This window comes from Tinamus guttatus, unplaced genomic scaffold (genome assembly GCF_059628265.1).
Source record: "Tinamus guttatus ecotype Peru unplaced genomic scaffold, ASM5962826v1 Tinamus_guttatus_pri_ptg000602l, whole genome shotgun sequence".
Taxonomy (NCBI): domain Eukaryota; kingdom Metazoa; phylum Chordata; class Aves; order Tinamiformes; family Tinamidae; genus Tinamus; species Tinamus guttatus.
The window spans coordinates 5441313-5459533 of record NW_028289136.1 but is presented as its reverse complement, the minus strand read 5'-3'; the positions used below and the strand labels follow the sequence as shown (position 1 = coordinate 5459533).

The 18221-nt window shown below is 41.7% G+C and overlaps 1 protein-coding gene across 1 annotated transcript in view; it reads right to left on the bottom strand.

Moving 5' to 3' along the window:
- Positions 1 to 4869: 4869 nt before the first annotated feature.
- Positions 4870 to 18221, bottom strand: part of RSF1 (remodeling and spacing factor 1) — a 49592-nt gene continuing 36240 nt past the window's right edge. The window contains exons 10-17 of the mRNA XM_088534990.1: positions 17690 to 17769; positions 14772 to 14826; positions 13677 to 13786; positions 12211 to 12278; positions 10897 to 11104; positions 9620 to 9843; positions 7404 to 7595; positions 4870 to 6171 (exon numbers count right to left, since the gene is read on the bottom strand). Of these exons, the coding sequence (XP_088391116.1) occupies positions 5594 to 6171; positions 7404 to 7595; positions 9620 to 9843; positions 10897 to 11104; positions 12211 to 12278; positions 13677 to 13786; positions 14772 to 14826; positions 17690 to 17769 (1515 nt within the window). The 3' untranslated portion in view covers positions 4870 to 5593. The remainder of the gene's footprint in view (positions 6172 to 7403; positions 7596 to 9619; positions 9844 to 10896; positions 11105 to 12210; positions 12279 to 13676; positions 13787 to 14771; positions 14827 to 17689; positions 17770 to 18221) is intronic.

The window sequence follows — 18221 nt, the reverse complement described above, 5'->3', positions numbered from 1 at the left end:
TAAGACCTGGCTTGTGAGTTGCACGGGGCTGCACCCCCATTTTCCCCTTCCACTTCACCCACTCCCCGTCTCCTGCGGCTCCTCGGAAGCGCATCCGGCCGGCAGGAGAAAGCGACTCGGTCTGCGCGCGGGGAAGCAGCGGGACCGACTGTTCACAAAGTGCTGCAGAGTGCACGGAAACGAACCGCAGCCGCGGGGCAGCTCCCGCCCCGCGCTGCTCCTCAGGAACCTCGGGGCTATGGTAGATACATTTGCAGATACACGGGTCTTTTTTAAGCCCGTGTCCTCTCTCTCTGCTGTATTGCCCCCTCTCCTGAATATCAGCTCAAGGGTGGGGTACCAGCATTTACAAAAATGATAGGCAAAAACCCAAGTTGTAGGACTTAACTTCCTTTTAATTGCAGTTATAACTGGAGCCTTTACACCACGTATTCCATTATAAAAACTTACCTACTTTAGAGTGTTCTGTTCATTCCCCCAGAAGCTGTACAGTTTTTTTTAAGCATCACGCTACGCAATATACATCTTTTGCAATATACAAAATAAGTTAAATTACTCTGAAGCTTTTGGACAATTAATTCCCAAGCACACTCGTTTTTGCTGCTTGGAATTATCAGTTATTTTAACCTGATCTAAACTAACTTGGTAAGTGATGCACAGGTTTAGAAGTGACTAGTGATCTTCAATACCTCAACTGTTGCATTTCTGACCTCAGGAATAACTCTCGGTGAATATTTCTGAAGCCAGAGCTCTAGTTGGTCCTCATGCTGGAGAACCCAACTCTAAGGCATCCAAAATTAGTTAATTAGATTTTTTCTTGCATCAGTATATGCTAGAACAAAATTCTTTTTTCCCCATCTTCCAACATTTTAAGAGATGTAGTTCATACCTCAACTGTTATGGAAAAAAGTAAGATTGCCAGGAAAAGTGGGCTTGATCTTGCAAATCAGTATTTCAAACAAGAGTCCTAAGTGCTTCCATGGAAGCTTTAAATGCCTAAGGAAAGGCAGAGCTGTGCTCTTCCACATGAATTGCTGGAGTTTTCTCCACCAGAATGCAATAGTTGGCTTCAGAAAGTTATTGCTTGTTTGAAAATATTTGATTTTTTAAAATTATTATTAATAAATTTATTTAAGGATTTTATATACCCAGTGACCTGTAAGCCTTCTTCAAATGTAAATAATGTATCTAGGGTTCACACTACACATAATATCCATCACAGAAGCCTCGGAATAGTAGTCACTGCACATGTACCAGAACCAGTTTTCAAGGCTTAAATTACCATGTTGAAATAGAGAATACAAATATCTTGATCTGACCAATTTGGGGAGCATGACTGCCATAATCTAGCTTACTGTGCACAAAGTGGATTTTAAAAAGCAGGTGCCATAAAAATGTTTCCCTTGTTTACCTTTCATACAAGAAGTTTGTGAAAATATGCAATTTGAAACAATTCTTTGAAAACTTTAGACCAGCCCTTCCTACTGAAGAGCCTGAAAACCAGGTTGTAAGTGTCTGAAAACAGAGGTAAATAATGGACACCCTGACAGTGCACTATTAAAATTATTAAACATCTGTAAAATTAAAATTATTACAGCATCTGGATACCAGTAGAGCTCAAATGATAAATAATAAGCTAAATGGAGACAACTGTACCACTACCATCCTTTTTTTTTGGAACATCCTTGTTTTGTGAACATATTTGCCTTGAGGTTCTTTGAGTAACGTCTCGCATTTCGGACAGAGCAGGTAGCAAAAAGAAACAGAAAACAAGTCAGACTAAGACACCAGCTGCCACTACACAAAGAGGAACCGAGAGCCTTTAATCCAGACATACCTCAAGGGTGATGGAGCAGCCACAATTTAGAAAAAAGCAGCGCTGTTTCTCTCAAGTGCTAGTAGGACAGAGCATCTTTTCATTCAAAACAAAACCCAGTAGGATGTGATAATGTAATTTAACATGCACAGGCTCAAACTCTCAGGTGTTCAGGGTGGATTGCCCAGCACTGATCTTCCTACAAGACTGCAACACCATGGGGCTTATTTTTGGTAGTCTGGGAGTGTTTTCTGCTTTAAAATCACAAATATGCTTAGGATTAGAAAACTGAATAGCTAGAAGACAACAACCGCAGTGAAATTTTAAGTTCTTAACTTCTCTGGCTTGGTTAACACTCAGATCTCATACAGAGTTGATGTTACTGATCTGCCCGAGCTGTGTCACGCACACACAAAGTCCATTCCCCCACTCAAGTTATAGCTTCTTTCCCTCTCCAGTACAAAAACTGCACTTAAAAATCATTTCTTCCCAACCCGTTACACTGAGGAGTGTTCAGTTAAAAGAACAACAACAAAAAAAAAATCAACAAAAAAACACTTTTAGTGACAACCTGTATGGAATAAACAAGAATTTGTTTAATAAATGTTTTATATGATCAGTCAATAGCTGTTTTTCTCCTGCTGTTCAATCCATCACGTTAAAAAAATCCCTGGCCAGTTTTATTCTGTTTCTCATATGGTTTGAACACTTTCTCGTTAGTCTGAAGCAGCGCCTGAAGACGAGCATGGAAAGACATTTCATTCCTGATGTCACGAGGGACAGAGAAGAGCCCAACACGCCAAGGACACCCGAACGCCTGGAGGACATTTCCCCCGTGGGACCACACGTACGTCAACAGCAGCAGGAACCCCCGAGGGCACCATCAGCTGCCCCCATGCCAGAAAACACCGTCTTTCCCGGTAAGATATTGTACATTTTCCACCAAGCAGGAAGTCTTCAAAACGGGAAAAGATACAAGTTTGAAAACATAGGAATTGTGGGGGGTTTTTTCCACAGTTTCCACTTGGATAAGATTTCCCACTGATCTAAGCTGGTACTCGGGACCCAAGGGGATGCAGGTGGCCCAGGTAGCAAACGTGGCTTCTCAAACACAGAAGAGTAAATTTATAAAAGTGACCCATAGAAAGTAAAACTTGTAACAATTTCTCTTTCCACATTCACAAAACTTGACCTTCCTTCAATGCTCCAATTCTGCTTTCCGATCATTTCCGCTTTTACTTAACTCGGCACTCGGTTGTTTTCCTGGTTGCTATGGTCAGTATTTTAACTCCTTTGTATTTTCCTACAATTACAATTGCCTGCCCGCTAAATACTTATCATTTGGAGCCGACTACAAGCAAGAACATTGGCTACAGCACTGATCAGATACTAGAAGGCTCCATCAGGCAGCAAAATAAAATCTTATGGCACTGACAAAACAAATGAGAAATCATTGGTTGCCCAGTGTTGCTGCACGTGAATTTGACAGTTTGCACTGCAAATATTAAAAATGTTGAGCAATTATTAACATTGAAAAGTGGAAGCTGTATGTTCTCGCTTGTTTTAAAACACAAGTATATTAGAAATGTAGAAGCATTTATGCATCACCCAGGCAAAAAGTAGCTTAAAATGCTACTTATGCCTTTCAGAGCACATTCAAAACTTCTGTGCCTTTTCCCTAGCCTGTTTTAGCATCTGGTTGTGAAAACTGTTAATAGTTAACATAGACCAGGTGGAAAAATATTTAATCTTTAAAGGAATTAAATTCTCATTTAGAGAGTGACTTCTCTTTTTTAAATTATTTTTAGTCACCAGCGTGGCTGGCATAGCAAATATTGAATGTGTTTTCTATCTTTTTGCAGCTCTGATGATTCTAGTTCCATAGCAGGATACCTGGACTGCAGTAATCCAGGGACGCAGGAGTTACGGAGCGGTTCTGATAGAACTCGGGGAGAGGTGGGGAAACCAAAACAAGACGCTCAAGGCCAGAAGGTCGGTATTTTTGGATCTAGATTTCCTACAGAGGTATTTAGTAAAGGCCTAATGCCAGTTTTATTACAAGAAAACAGAAGTGCTTAATGACTAACTAGTAAATACAATATAATGGTAGGGAACCAGGTGGGGCAGGAAAGGAGAACTCACTCCTCGGTGGCAGCAGCAGTTTTGGTGCATCCATTGCCGGCAACGGACATAAACACCAGGCAAAAAAATCCAAATCTCAGAGCAGAAGGATTAATAGATGTGACCTTTTTGGATTTCACCATTTGGCAGATTTGCTTTAGCTGTGTGCTACGACATGTACAAATGCTACAGCCTGTATCTTAATTCAGAATAAAGAGAAAACTGAATGGTACCCAAAACAAATTTCAGCTTTGCTCTTTCCTATGTGCTCCACATTTTTTTTTCCTTTTCTATTTTAGTTTCCTTTTTTAAAAAAAAAATGAAAGAAAAGCACAAAACACTTCATGCCCCCTGAAATGTTGATGTCTTGGAATCCTGCGTTTTCTCTCAGAAATACTCTGCGCTCTTGAAATCTGTCGGTCACATGACGATTATTAAAATGCATTTTGAGAAAGTTCCAATGGCCAAAGGCCGACACTACATTCAAAATCCAGGCAGATAAGGAAAATCAAAACGAAAACACACACAAACCCCAAACAGAAAAACCTCCAAAAGGAAAACTGTTCCATTTGTTTACTTCAATTTGAAGTAGATATTAAGGACACGAATGGACCAGTCGCGGCTTATTTGAAAATCCCTCGATCGTTTGGTGCGCCGGAATCCTGCGGTCAGCGCTGCGGTACGTACGGACACGAGTCACTCCAGACGCTCCCGCAGATGGTTCAGCGCAAGCGGCCGGGCAGCAGCTGGGTTGGGGTGTCTGTGAGAGCAGCCTGTCACGATGCCATCCGAGCCACGGAGCAGCTTCATCTCCACACGTCCTCCCCGAGACGCTGGGTACCAGAGACCGTCTGATGGGCTACGCGTGAGACGGCTTTAGAAATTCACTGCTAGCACGTTCCGACTGCCAGGAAGTTCATTACAGTACACTCTACTGTACAAACACTTTAAAGGATGTTTATTAGGAAAGTCTGCAAGTCATAATGGAGAGTAGAGTTCTTGTTTATGGTACCTTCTTGGCCTCTTTATTAGCTGTGTTTACCTCCAGTACTAGAAATCAAACTGCTTCCAGGAAGGTGATTACTAAAATGAGCTATGGTATGTTAACCTACAACTCACAAGATGCGACAGTACAGACATTAATTTTTTAAACTGTCTGTTAAGTTGTAATCTAAGTTGTGAACATTTAAATATAATATATATCTCATATGAAAAAGCTAAAGCACAAGTGCTTCTGTACCCACCCCCCCAACACACCCCATGAGCCAAACCCACCCCCATTCCGGTTTGGGCCCTGACCAATTTGGAATGCTTCTTAGGCCACCCATTTGCACAAATTTGTATATGCACTCAGGAAATATAAAGTCAAAAATATACAAATCTCTTGTTGTTATAAGGGGTTTTTTTGTGTGTGAGTGAAATTACCCAGGACCATGGACTTGGAAGGAAAAGGGGGGTAAAAGAGGGAATTTACAGCAATTCATCTTCAAAGTTCAAAACTGGTCACTTCACAGAAAGACTGCAGGACTGGTGAAATTCTTGCTTCTAAAAAGTGATACTGTAGTGGAGAATTTTCTAGGAAAAATAAAACAGCTTTTAATAACTGGCCCGCTGGTATGAGCTACCGTGGAATAAATTAGCACAAAAATGGAAGTCTTATAACTGTTCACTGTTACAGACGTAATCAACAAGGTCAGTCACTCTCAAGAGTTCATCCTCGTCTTCCTCGGGCCCCACCGCCTCCTGCGCGCCGCCCGTGCCGTTGGGCGCCAGGCTGGCGGCGGCCGTGCTGTCCTTGGGCGCCGGGGGCTTCTCGCCGGCTTTGCCGATCAAGTTCTCAATGGTTTTACCCGGGCTCTGTCCGTTGGTGGAGGGCAAGTCCACCAGGCTGTAGTCCAACGGGCTCTCCACTTTGCCCACGTTGTCGAAGTCGTCGTCGTCGTCGCTCTCTATCCGGTAGCAGGGCTTCTTGGCGGCGTCCGCGGGCGCTGCCGGGGCCGGCGCCTTCGTGGCCGGAGCGGCGCTTTCTGCGGCGCCGCCGGCGTTTTCGCAGGCGTCCTCGTCGTCCGTCTCGATTCGGTTCAGCCGCTTGCGGACAGGCCTCCCCTCGTCTTCCTCGTCCTCCCCTTCCTCTCCGTCGGAGTACTCGTCTGTGCTCCGCCTGCGCTTCCGGATCAGCCGCTTGGACTCCTTGGCGGATTCGTCGTCTTCGGAGTTCTTGGATGTGTAGCTCTCTGCAATAAGCAGCAGACTTAAAGCCATTAGCAAATCTGAGGGCAGGCAAAACACCCGCACTCGCTCCTAAAAGCCACTTCTCCCTCGCAAGACGCACTTCAGTCTCCTTCCTCGCGTCCCCAACCCTAGGAGGTACCTTTGTCAAAAAGCTGCCTTCCTTTTACTTTTTACAGAAACAGAAGATGCAAAGACCAATAATTTGGCATTTTGTTTCCAACCTGAGGAGCGCCAGAGGCTTCCGAGGCAGGTGAATTTCCCCATATGATGATGGCTACGTGGCAGGAATAGCCTAGAGCAGCATCACTCAGAGCATTTGCATCACCCTGTGGCTGAGGAACCACAGACAGAAAAACAGCCAACATTATTTGCACTCCTCTTGCTTTTTTCCCCACTGGAAACGCACATGACATATATATAAAAGATATTAACGTATGTTCTAGCTGCTAGGGATGTTGCCAGAATGTCAGTATTTGCGCCATACTTACATTTCCAGTAACATTGTTATGTACTTAATATCACCTCAGAGCTGTGGGAAAATGCTGGAGTGGTACTTGATGGGACAGATTGTAGTAGGCAAAAAGTCAGCACCAAAAACGCCACAGAAATGGGATGGATTTCACCCAAAAAAGACAGTGTTACTCAGAAGTTGTTCAAAGCCAGAAATGCAGGCAGCAAAGACTTTAGTCACCACTTATTTTATATCAAAATACAGCAGTCCCACTCTATAACTCATATTACTCAGAGCAGACTTATTGGTGAGGGAAATAGCAACTATGACCTGTACTTAAACCAGGGGATGGAATGAGCTTTAGCAAGTACAGAGCAACACAGGGTAGCAAAACTACCAGCACAAACACAGCTAAATGCCAGAATTAAGACCCTCTTCTCCTACAGAAGAGAATCTTTGAAAGCTCTACGGGACGAGGCCTTGTGAGCTCTTAAACAGCAAAGTGACAGCATAATCCCTTTAATTACAAATTTTGGCATCTCAGACATAATTTTCCTCCCAGACATGGCAATTTCAGGCTGCAAAGACAGAATTAGGGACAACGAAGTCTTGGAGAAGTAACTGCAACGCTGCATTATTAGGTATGAGTGAATTGTTTGAGAGGGGAAGTTTCAGAGAAACATTAAGGAACTCTAGAACGAGGTTTCCCTCTGCTCATTTCTGAACTCCCCATTATTTCTCTCTTTAGGATAATGCCAGCGAATGGTGCACGGCTCATTTTACCTTCACTGTCCGAAGTGGAAAGCCTGCGTTTATGCACTCGCCGTAACTCCTTGCCGTATCGGACGCTTTTCTGGGAGCCGTCGCTTTCAGAATCTTCCTTGTAATTAACTTGTCTCTTCTGATTCCGCCTCGATCTTCTCCTCCTGGTTTCCAGGTAATCATCATCACTGTAATCTGTGTAATCAGCACTTTCTGTATAGAAAAAGAAGTTTGAAAAAGAAAGAAAGAAAAAGAGGCCATGTGCATTATTCCATTAAAATGAAACTTCACAATTTATGGAAGCTTTAGGTCAGCTCCAATAAAATTAAGTGTTCTGCAAACACGGGAGAGCCTCAGCAATCACGTCCCTCTACCTTGACCTACGCATTGGTTTCCCCCATGTGCTGCAAACTTAGAATAGCCTTTTTTAAAAGTCTTCTCACAAACCTCCCTCTTTTCGCCCTCCAGCTCCTCCAGAACATGTTGCCTTCCTGTCTTCTTCATTCTCTCACATCCTGGTGCCAAAGATGCCTCCTTTAGGATTCCTGCCAGCTGCAGCAACCCGACCAAATCCAAGCTGAGGACCGACACACTTTTCACTTTCCCTGGCAAGTACTCTCTGTCCATTGTTTCAATATAAATAAATTCCATTCTACTCAAAAAGCTTTGACAATAGGTACATTAAAAAATACTGACAAGACGAAACTGAGCTCCAGGTAAGATATGATTTTGGAAACTTTACATCGTTAACCACAGAGCTGGCTTCAATGGTTCCTACATTTGCTCAAAGCAGAAACTTTACGGAAGGAACTTACCATCATTCCCTGTTCTCGCTGCACCAGCGAAGGGCAGCTAGTGCCCTTAAGAATTCATCTTATTTACATTTTCGACAGCTGAAAAGAGCTACGAATCAACTGTAGCTGCTTTCCTCATTTGCTGTTTTTCCAAGCAGGATGTCCCTGATGGTTTGGTGCAGGGTTCTGGTTTGGTCACATACATCAGAAAACAAATGAAGTTGCATCTATGCATTGCAGAGTAGATGAGCAATCCCTTTGGACTTCTGGTTCTTAATCTTCATTAATCACAGCTTGCAGCTAGTGTTGCAATGCATTCAGGACAGGGAAACAGCAACTATTTTAAGGGTACGTACCCGTCTTCATCTGTCCACGCATTAACACTCCTTTTGGAAACTTCAAGGTAACCTATTCCAACGGGTCCTTCCAGAAGGACTTGGGAGGTAAAACACCCCGGACAGCAAGTCAACACCCTAACGTACCTAATATCGTAATTTCACAGTAACTGCTAAAGATTTTTGGCAATAATAGGACTGGATCTCAAATGAGGGGAAAACACGGAGAACAACCTTCATAAAAAGATGCTAATCACTGAAAGCTACAGAAGGAAAAAAAATCCCTCCTTTTGGTTCAAGCTGGTTCTACTGGTCTTGTCCATGGCCAGGCATTATTTTCATATTTTAAATTGTACAAACAGAAAATAAACAGGCTGAAGGACAAGTAGAAGGACGTGAATTCTTAGGTGCTCCTGTGATGCAAGAATCTATAGTGACTAGGGACCAAAAAAGATAATTGTAGAAGAGAGAGATTGTGTTAGTTATACAGTTTGCCTTCAAGCCTGCCAGACAGCACAGGATGCCACTCAACAGTTCACTACAGCTGAAGGAATTTTTCTTTCACACAAAGGGAAGGAAAACGTATATATATTTTTTTTCAGAAGAAGCCTTTTTTTAAAGGTATTCAGAAGGTCTTCAAAGAGATTTAAGAAGTAAGTTTTCATCTCCATCTTTACCCTTCCCTGCAATCATGTTCAGAACAGGACGGTATGGGACACCTGTAACTGTCCAAAAAGGTGCCCTTTTGAATCATAACATTGAGCATATATTTAAGTACATATTTATTTAAAATGCCAAGGACCTAGTGCTCAGTACTAGCTTCCTTCCTGGCATTCCCAGCAGAACACTCTGAGAAGACAGAATTTTGAACACCACAGTTTTGTGCAAGTGAAACAAGTACCAAATGAAGTGGATTTTACACTTATTAATTCCAATGACAAGCAACTATTAATTTGCTTTCCAGCCAGGAAGCAGAGATGACATACAACTCAATACAGCTACTGTGAAGGTAGCTCCGTACTACTAAAACACCAAGAAACCGAGACTCTCATCCTCCCTCTCTCTAGTGCAGAGTCCTTAATAACTTTAAATTATTTAGTGCACTCACCAGACTCTCTGCTCGAGTTCTCCTCGGAATCTTCCTCTTCATCATCTTCAGAGTATCTTTTTTTGACTGTTTTCCTTCGTAACCGCCTGCTTTGCCTCATGGGCCTGGAGAGGTGGCGCCGGGACACGCGGGCACAGAACTCGGAGTCGCTGTCGTCGTTGGACGGCGGGTCCTCTTCGCTTTCATCCAGGTTTTCCTCCGATATAACAAACTCATCCTGCGATCTGTTCCAAGGGAAACCAGTTTGGGAATACGATGGGAACACAGGTAAGTCACATACACAGAGCAGGTCTTGGCTTTCACAGTAACGCACGTGAAATCAATGGAATATTGACCTGGCTGCCAGCTGAATGTGAATTCATCCAACAGGCATTTAGCAGAGAACTGAGCTGAAATTGCATGGATACACTTGAAGCGCTATTAATTCTGTGAGATTCCTGCAAGCCACATTCATTAACAGGAAATTTCCAGCACATTTAGCTCAGCTATTCCACAGAAAAGTCCTCAGCACAGTCACAAGTGAAAAATCACCAGTCACTTTATAGGGCTATATAGCTTTGAATGTTGATAGTAAAGAAACCAGCCCTCCCCTCCATTACTTTTTATTATGCCTTTATTTATGTCTTTTATATCTTTAATGTAGCATGAAGGGGCCTATTTTTTTTTCTTTTTTACATCAGGAATTCCCCAGATTGATAATGAGAAACTCCAGCGGAAGAGTTTCCACTCGTCAGTGCTGTGTTCACTGTGTTCATTCACCATTTAAACCTTCACATCTCGTATTTGTTTTCCACACCATAAACTGCCTCTTTGGGTGCTTCCTAAGACTCAGCAAAGGTCAAGAACTGATTTCCCAACCTAACCGTGAAGTTTCACACGTTCTAAAAGGAGAAATTCTACTTTTCAATTCTTTATAGGGAATTCAGGCCTAACAAATCCCACAGAACTGCTGTAGTTTCAGTATGAAACAGCTTTTTTCTAGCTGTATCTTTTTGATTTCTGCTAGAATGTTACATCAGTCAAGAGCTTGGAGCACCTTTGGCTCTAACAAAACTGTGCACAGAATATCACAGTGGGGCCTCAAACACACCAATAAAATTTCCAGCACAAGTTTTGCCTACAGGAGAGGCTGGAAGATTCCAGCGCACAGATTTAGAGAGCAGATTATCCCCTATAACATGGGCACAAATTCCTGTGGCAGTTTTAGGGGCGCTGCAGAATCACAGGAACCCACAGGTGTCAGTGACTCGTGGTTGGAAGCTCAGCTGCAGACCTACCCATCACTGATCTTGAACTCATCTTCGCTCTCCTCTTCGTCCAAATTACTGTCGCTGTCCAGATCGTTCAGTCGCCGTCGTTTCTTGCGACGTGCTGCAGCAGCCCTTTGTGGTCGCTTGTTTTCCTTCCTCTCCTCCTCTAGGATTGTGGAAATGTCTTTGCCGCGGTGACCTGTGATGTTAGACATGTCTTTGCCTCTACCAATGCCTGTCAGAGACAGAAAGGAGAAAAAAAAAAAGTTAATTTTTAATTCAACTTTATATTTGTTTTCCTCCAGGCCAATAATCTCAGCTTCTGTTTCCTAACCTTTTCTGTTAAGGAAATGCATTTTTTTTTGCCTTGCATGGCTTTGTCTAGAGTCTTGTTCCTAACATGCAGAGCCCCAGACGTGATCACTTGGCAATAACAAGCTCAGTGTAGAAGACTGCAGGTGAGGGTCAGCATTCTGATACTGAACCTCAACTCAACATTACACCCAAAGTTAGTGCCTTTTGAGGGGTACACACGTCAGGAAATTCATCTTTGCTTCATAATACTTCATAATTAATTCATAAATAATACATCTTACAAGTGGACTCCTTAGAAGATGAAGAGTTTGAAGCTGCACTTTGACCAGGGAGCAGAGTTGCTCAAGAGCTGATTTTATGATATGATGTCTTAAAACACCTACAGTCACAACAGGTGATTTTTAGGCTGCCTGTTTCGATCCACCAAGTTACAAATCATATAACTGAAATATTAACAATTTCATGGGAATTTTCGCCAGGCTGATTAAGGTGATGTAGAAGAAAAAAATCTGTCCAACATTTCTCAGATATTCTTGAAGAATATCTTTTTTTCCCCCCTTATGTTGCCTTAGCAGACAACAAGGAACATTATTTCACTTTATTCACAACACAGTTTAGAAGTGGTCACATATCTGAATTAACATTTTTAAGGCTTTATGGACCAATTTTTCAGTGGGTAAATTGCAGACCAACTTGTGCCCAGTTTCTAGAGGTGACGAAGGTCAGTATCAGAACTTGCCAGTGAATCTCTATTCAGAATTTAGTGAATAATTTTTAACACTTTTCTTGCAGTGCTTATTTACATACTCTCATTTAAGCATCCACAAGCTAAACTTACATATCGAGACCAAAAACTTTAACCTGGAATGCCCATTAACAAGGGAATTTATTTCATCTACCCTGTGAAAAACTAATGTGTGCAGTTGAGAAGAGAGTATTACATTTGTTGCCTCTAGTATCAAAATAAATCTGGTCTCAGTATTTTATCAGCATTGCAATGAAAAACAGGTAATATCAGAAACATACCTCCTCCATCAGCCTCCTTGATATCATCCTCGATTGCTTCATCAATTGCCTCATCGAATTCATCAAACCTAAAAGCAACGTGTCATTTACTACTTTGAAGAGAACACTCAATTACATTATGAAAACACACCTCAAAACCTAAAACCGCTCCAAGAAATCAGACTGTAAGGATAATATGCTGAATATGAGATAAAATAATAATTTATTGAAAAGGTGTTTTTATTAGTTCTACTTGCTAGCAGACTATTTATCACTGCCTGACTGTCCTAACGTTGATTTATATGAACAGGAAACCACTTAATTTTACAGAAGATACTACTGAATTTAACACTACAGAATTTGAAAGAACTTGTGCATTTTGTTTCTTCAGTGAGGAATTCAAAGGGTTAACAACATTACCTTGAAATATTAGATACAAAAAGTGCAAATGTTATTAACCGCACAGGAAAGGCATTTTGCTTAGATGCTTTTTCTTCATTTTGTTTGCTGTTTTTTTAAGTAAAAATGATTAGCATTTGGATAATGCTTTCAGTGAAGATTCAGATCTTCATTCAACTAAAGAAAAGAAGATTCCATTTATGTTTATCTTGGTCCTCCAGTACAAACTCTACCAGGACAAGGAAAAAAAATGATTTAACAGTAGTCTGTATTCCAATAGCAACCACAAAACTCTTTCTTCTTTAAAATATAAGGTGATTTCTGGTCTCTCTATATATCCTTGGAATAAATGCATGTCACCTTTACAGTAAGGCAAGTAACTCTGAAATTATTTGCTCCAAATTACTCAAACCCTATTTACCATCCGCATCATTAAGACACTTTCTTGGAAATGTGAGGAATTACTTTATGCTGCCCAACTCCTAACAAGTATTCCGGAATCAAATGCGATACAAAGGTGTACGGAGGGCTGATACATCTGCAGGGAACCAGCACACTACACAGCCCGGGTTTATCTCCAGGTGGAATAAGTTTTTCAGCATTTCTTTTGCCCCACTGAAGGAAAACAAGCAAATACTCCGTGGCACTAGGAGGGCTTCACTGTGGACACAGGAGCTGAAGTGACAGCAGCAGTGCCTGTGCCCGTTAACTCCAAGTTGTGTGTGTATGGTGCAGTCTGTAAAGAGATTCTGACAGTTTGCATCTGAAGATTTAAAGTCAGGGTTTCAAGAGCAGTGTTATATTAAACATTATTTCCCCCAGATAATGTCTCTTTGCACAATGCACGTTCCACTGAAGTAATGCCAAATATTCCACAGGTCAGAATGTTTTCTCATGGTCAGATGCTCCCTGACCCGTCACAAATATAATAACAAATTTATGACTGGGACATAATGTTGCTTAAAAAATATACTTAATTTCCAAACCCAGCAGTGACATCTTCAGTATGACTTTTGCTTTACTAAAACTCAGCAATTAAGCAAGGTCAGATTGTGTTTTCTGAAGAGCTATTTAAACAAGCTGCCTACCTATAACTTATGCACTTCCGGGTCCTAGTAGACCTCCTTTCGAGCAGCTTTGATTTTGGCTTTTTGGAATCTTTCTTCTTTTCTTCCTGACCTTCTGGTATTTCTGGCTCCTGCTCATATAAAAAAGAAGGGTCAGAGAGCTTGATCTCCTCTCCCTCCGGATTTGTTAGGAGTGAATTCACACTAACCCATCCTCATTTCAAGTTGCCATAGAATGATTCATTACTGTGTTTGCACAAGCACTTGCTCGCATTGCCTTAATGGCAGCATAACTCCAGAGATACATAGCTCAAGGATTCAGGTTATTAAAACATTGTGTTTATATTAAAATATTGTGATTATAACTCAGGTGATACTTTCACAACTTGCAAAGGCAACAACCAAACAAATCGTTGCTGACATAGAAACCCCAGGACTGGGCATCTCTGCTGCTATACTTCTCCTACACAGCTCCTGCTGACTCCATAGGGCCAGCTGCTAAGGTCTTATATAATTCTAAAACCTTTACATCACAGAGCTTCACTGACATTCCAGGCAGGTTATTTGTATGACATTTTCCCAAGTCATTAATTTTCAAAAATCTGTCCCCAGGCTGAAATTTTCAAACATTTGCTTTCAGTGAGAGACACTTTCTCAAATTTATAAAGTCTTTACCATTTTGGTCACCAGAGGAAAAGGGAGAAAGGTTGCTTTACTACTACAGTGAGAGTGGAAAGTCTACCTTTAAAACAAAGACAGCAAGTTTTGTTTTAAACTCTCCTGCAAGAACAGACTTGGGATCTGTTCTTTTTGAATTAAGGCATCTGGCTAAGGCTAAGAAAACCACTTTAAAGGTATTAAAGTTGTGAGAAAGAGCATAGGAGAGAGCTCTGCTCAAAACCAGGTGTTAGCAATGGAGGGAAGACAGTTCTGAGACCCCTCAAATGATGGAGGATTCTGCACTGCCTACACGATAAAGCCCCCTAAGTTTCCACTGTAAATTCATGCTCAGTCTAAAACAGATATTAACATCCTTCTTGATGATCTAATATGCAAACACTGCAATTAAAAGGTTTAAGAAATAAAGAATAAAATGATACAGTCATACTAACTTACCTGAGGTGGAATGATGTTCTCTATACTGATGCCCACATAAACCAGCCGTTCTTTTCTTTAGGAGAGAAAAAGAAGAAAATAACCTTGAGAAAGGCTGCAGAGATATCAAATAAGGCTGTAATTCTATGAGGCTCTTACTACATGCTACAAATGCAAAGTTATTTTCGTTGGAATTGTATGTTCAATATAATTGAGTTGCACTTTCCCACACGTGTGATGGATTTTGCCAAGAGTTCTGACAAACAATAAACAGCATTTGATGATTGGGGACCCCATGGAAATGATTCAACTGGAGTGTAAAAAGGCAGTTAAAATATTCATCTTGTGATAGCCATTATGTATCAAGTCCATAAGCACCACTAATCCTGGCGATGCCAAAAGGCAGAAGAGGAATTCAAAATCGTCTTGATCTGAAAATACTATCAGAAAAACAGGATGCAATTCAGAAAGGTCAAGGTTGTGATTCTAGACTTAGGCAGGAACGATAAAGTCAAGAAACACCATGTAGGAAATAACTGGTCTGAACAACGACTGATAGAGTCAGGCTGTTGCAGAGACAACTGCAGACAGAGATCCTGTATCCTGTGAGCAGGAGAGCAGCCTGGGGACCCCCAGAGGAAGCCTCCAGACACACACGAAGCAGCTCAACACTTCAGACACCCGTAAGAACGGACTAGTCATAAACTATTCCTAGAAAACCCCGGAAAACATTTTCTTTCACATAAGTAGTTGTAATAGTTGCTACAGGGAAGCAATGAAAGGATGTATGAAAAGAAGGAGTCCACCTGATTTGGACTGGGAGAAGAGAAGAAATAGTCCCAAGGGGGATTCTCTATCAAGAAATCTGAGTATCTCGAACATGAATTAAAAGGGGTGTCCACAAAGGCTTAACAGCCCTTCCTTCCTGCTGGTGACAGGACAGGATTACAGAGGTCAGCCCGCACGTGAGAAAGCTGCAATCCTGCAGCGTGTTGTGGGGGCATCTTAAATGAACAGGGGGAGCAAAATAAGACTTTGCAACACTCTGATCTATACTTTTGTCAGAGTCATTACAACGACCATGAGATTGGAAGTTTTCATTAAAGAAGATTTATGACACGACCCTTTGGAATGCATAAGGAGAGCGGAACTGCTGTCTCGGTGCCAGTCCGAGCCTTGAAAGCTGCCAGTTAAATGGTAAGGAATGATCCAAAGCCAGAGCTCAGCAGCACCTCTGCTTCAAAAGCACAGCAGCACTGCTTCAAGGCTCAGATAAGTGTGTTCCTGGTAAGATACTTGGCTATTTTTTTCCCTCTTTGCCAAAAAAAGGCAGGCCAGAGGTCCTGTGACTTTGCAGAAACACTACACTAAAATAAGTTACTTGGAGCATGAAAATATATTAATTTACACATGGAGCTGTGATAAGGAGGATTTCTAACATAATTCTTGCTTCCTTCAGTCTTTTTACCTTGTAATTTACTAAAATAAACCATCATTAAGTTGGAAGAGACTTCAACATTCAACTATCACATTTTTTTTTACAGTCAAAGTTCTTTTCTCTTTTTTAAAAGACTTTTAAAAAAATGCTTATCAAGTGCAGTACAAAACGTCAGGTTAATTTGGTGTGAGGATCAGACTGCAAATGAGTTGTTAAACATCTGTTTCAAACCCTGAAAACAGCTACAATATGAACTGTATCTTCTTCTGCAAAGATTAGCAAACCACATATTAATGCAATACTACTGTTCCAAGCAAGCAGGGCCGACTGGAGAGGAAAAGCATTTCTTGCAATGTTTGCCATAAGGATATTTACCACAGTGAAACCATGTTCACTGGTAACGAGGCTTCCCAGCAGGAAACAGAGCAGCCAGTTCCTCTGTGTCCCACGTGTCTGCATTGAGGCCGTGCATAATTTTAGCTCCCTCATAAAAGAGCTAATTCTTTCATTTCCAAAGCTACAAATTCATTAGAATTAGCAGGCCGAGAACAGTTTTGCCACAGCAGGAGCTAGACTCACTCTGAGCAGAATTAGATGACCCCGTGCGAAGGACAGTGGAGCCTCCACTGCTGAGGTGGTAACGAAGAGGAGGTTTGGAAGGGAGCTGGGAACAGGCCAGGCTTGCGCTGCGCTTCCCTGCACAGAATCCCAACACTCCCTCGTGCCTTCGCTGACGTTACTGTGGGTGCTACCAGCACAAACCTGCTGTATCCTCAACTGCTTTTGCTAAGAGCAGGCTTTTCTAAGACCTCGTACTGCATTCTGAATTTTCCCTTTAAGATACAATCCCCAAAAGTTTAGCGACGTGCCTAAATGTTATTAAATTTTGAAAAAAATCTGCAATACACATCCTAAAAGCTGCAAATTATGCAGGCTGTGCTTCATGATGCTCATTTTCAGGTCTGAAAACTGCAAAAAGGAGTCCAACTGATAGAGAAATTGTAAGCACACCAGCCTGGTTTACACTGAGCCTTTGATAATGGCAGGAGTGGGCACAAAATGTCTTTGCAAGCTGCAGTGCAGCTGACCCACCACTACTGCAGCTGCATCTTGCAAAGCAAAGTTGACCAACCTAAAGCAACAAGGTTTGTAAAGCTCATTAATCTGGACGACCCTTGCAACAAAGGCAGGACTGACTGAAGCGTGCAGCCAAACCAGTGCTGAAAACCGTTCAATCACAAGTGTGTGAAAGCCAAACTGTTGTTCAGGCACCACCATTAAAGCTTCGTACAAATGCAATTTATTCTCTTTTGCAATTACTGGACTCCTTCTCCTCTCTTGTAAACTCTGCCATCACTGTGCCCCCAATACCCTCTCCAATAAGTAGGAAATCAAAGCAGTTTCTCAGTAATTCTCAGTCCCATCCACACTTCCCTCCCCAGCCCTCAGTTCTTTAGTGCTTGCTCAAGAACTTGCTGTGATCCCAACCGCAGAGCAGTACCTGCGCTCCGCACGCTCCTTCTTTTTTAAGACAACATCCAGATCTTGTAATTGCTCTTCTAACTTCTCACACAGCAATTTCTAAGGGAATAGACATCAATGATGTTTAGAATGAACATATTTGTAACGTATTTGTAAATTAATACCAAATTTTCATTGCATTTACAAAGTACCCTCATAGGAACCAGAGGATTTTACAGGCATAGCCACTACACAGTTACACATACAGTGACATTTGTGCCTGGCACTTATCTCAACCTTTAAAAGACATATGAAAAAGCACGTGTGCACCAAAGTAGAAAGCAGAGATGCACTTCAGCATCATCTTCTTACCAAATATTTCAGATCTTACTACATCAATTAATACTCATGGGCCACATATAAAAATAAAACTTTTTACAAACCCATCACTTGCCTTTTTAATGTTCGTTCCTCTCTCATCATACTCTTTTCAAGATTTTTTTTTCATACTCCACAAATTCAGTAATTTTTCGTATTATAAACAACAAGTAGCACTAAAGCAAAGAGATGCT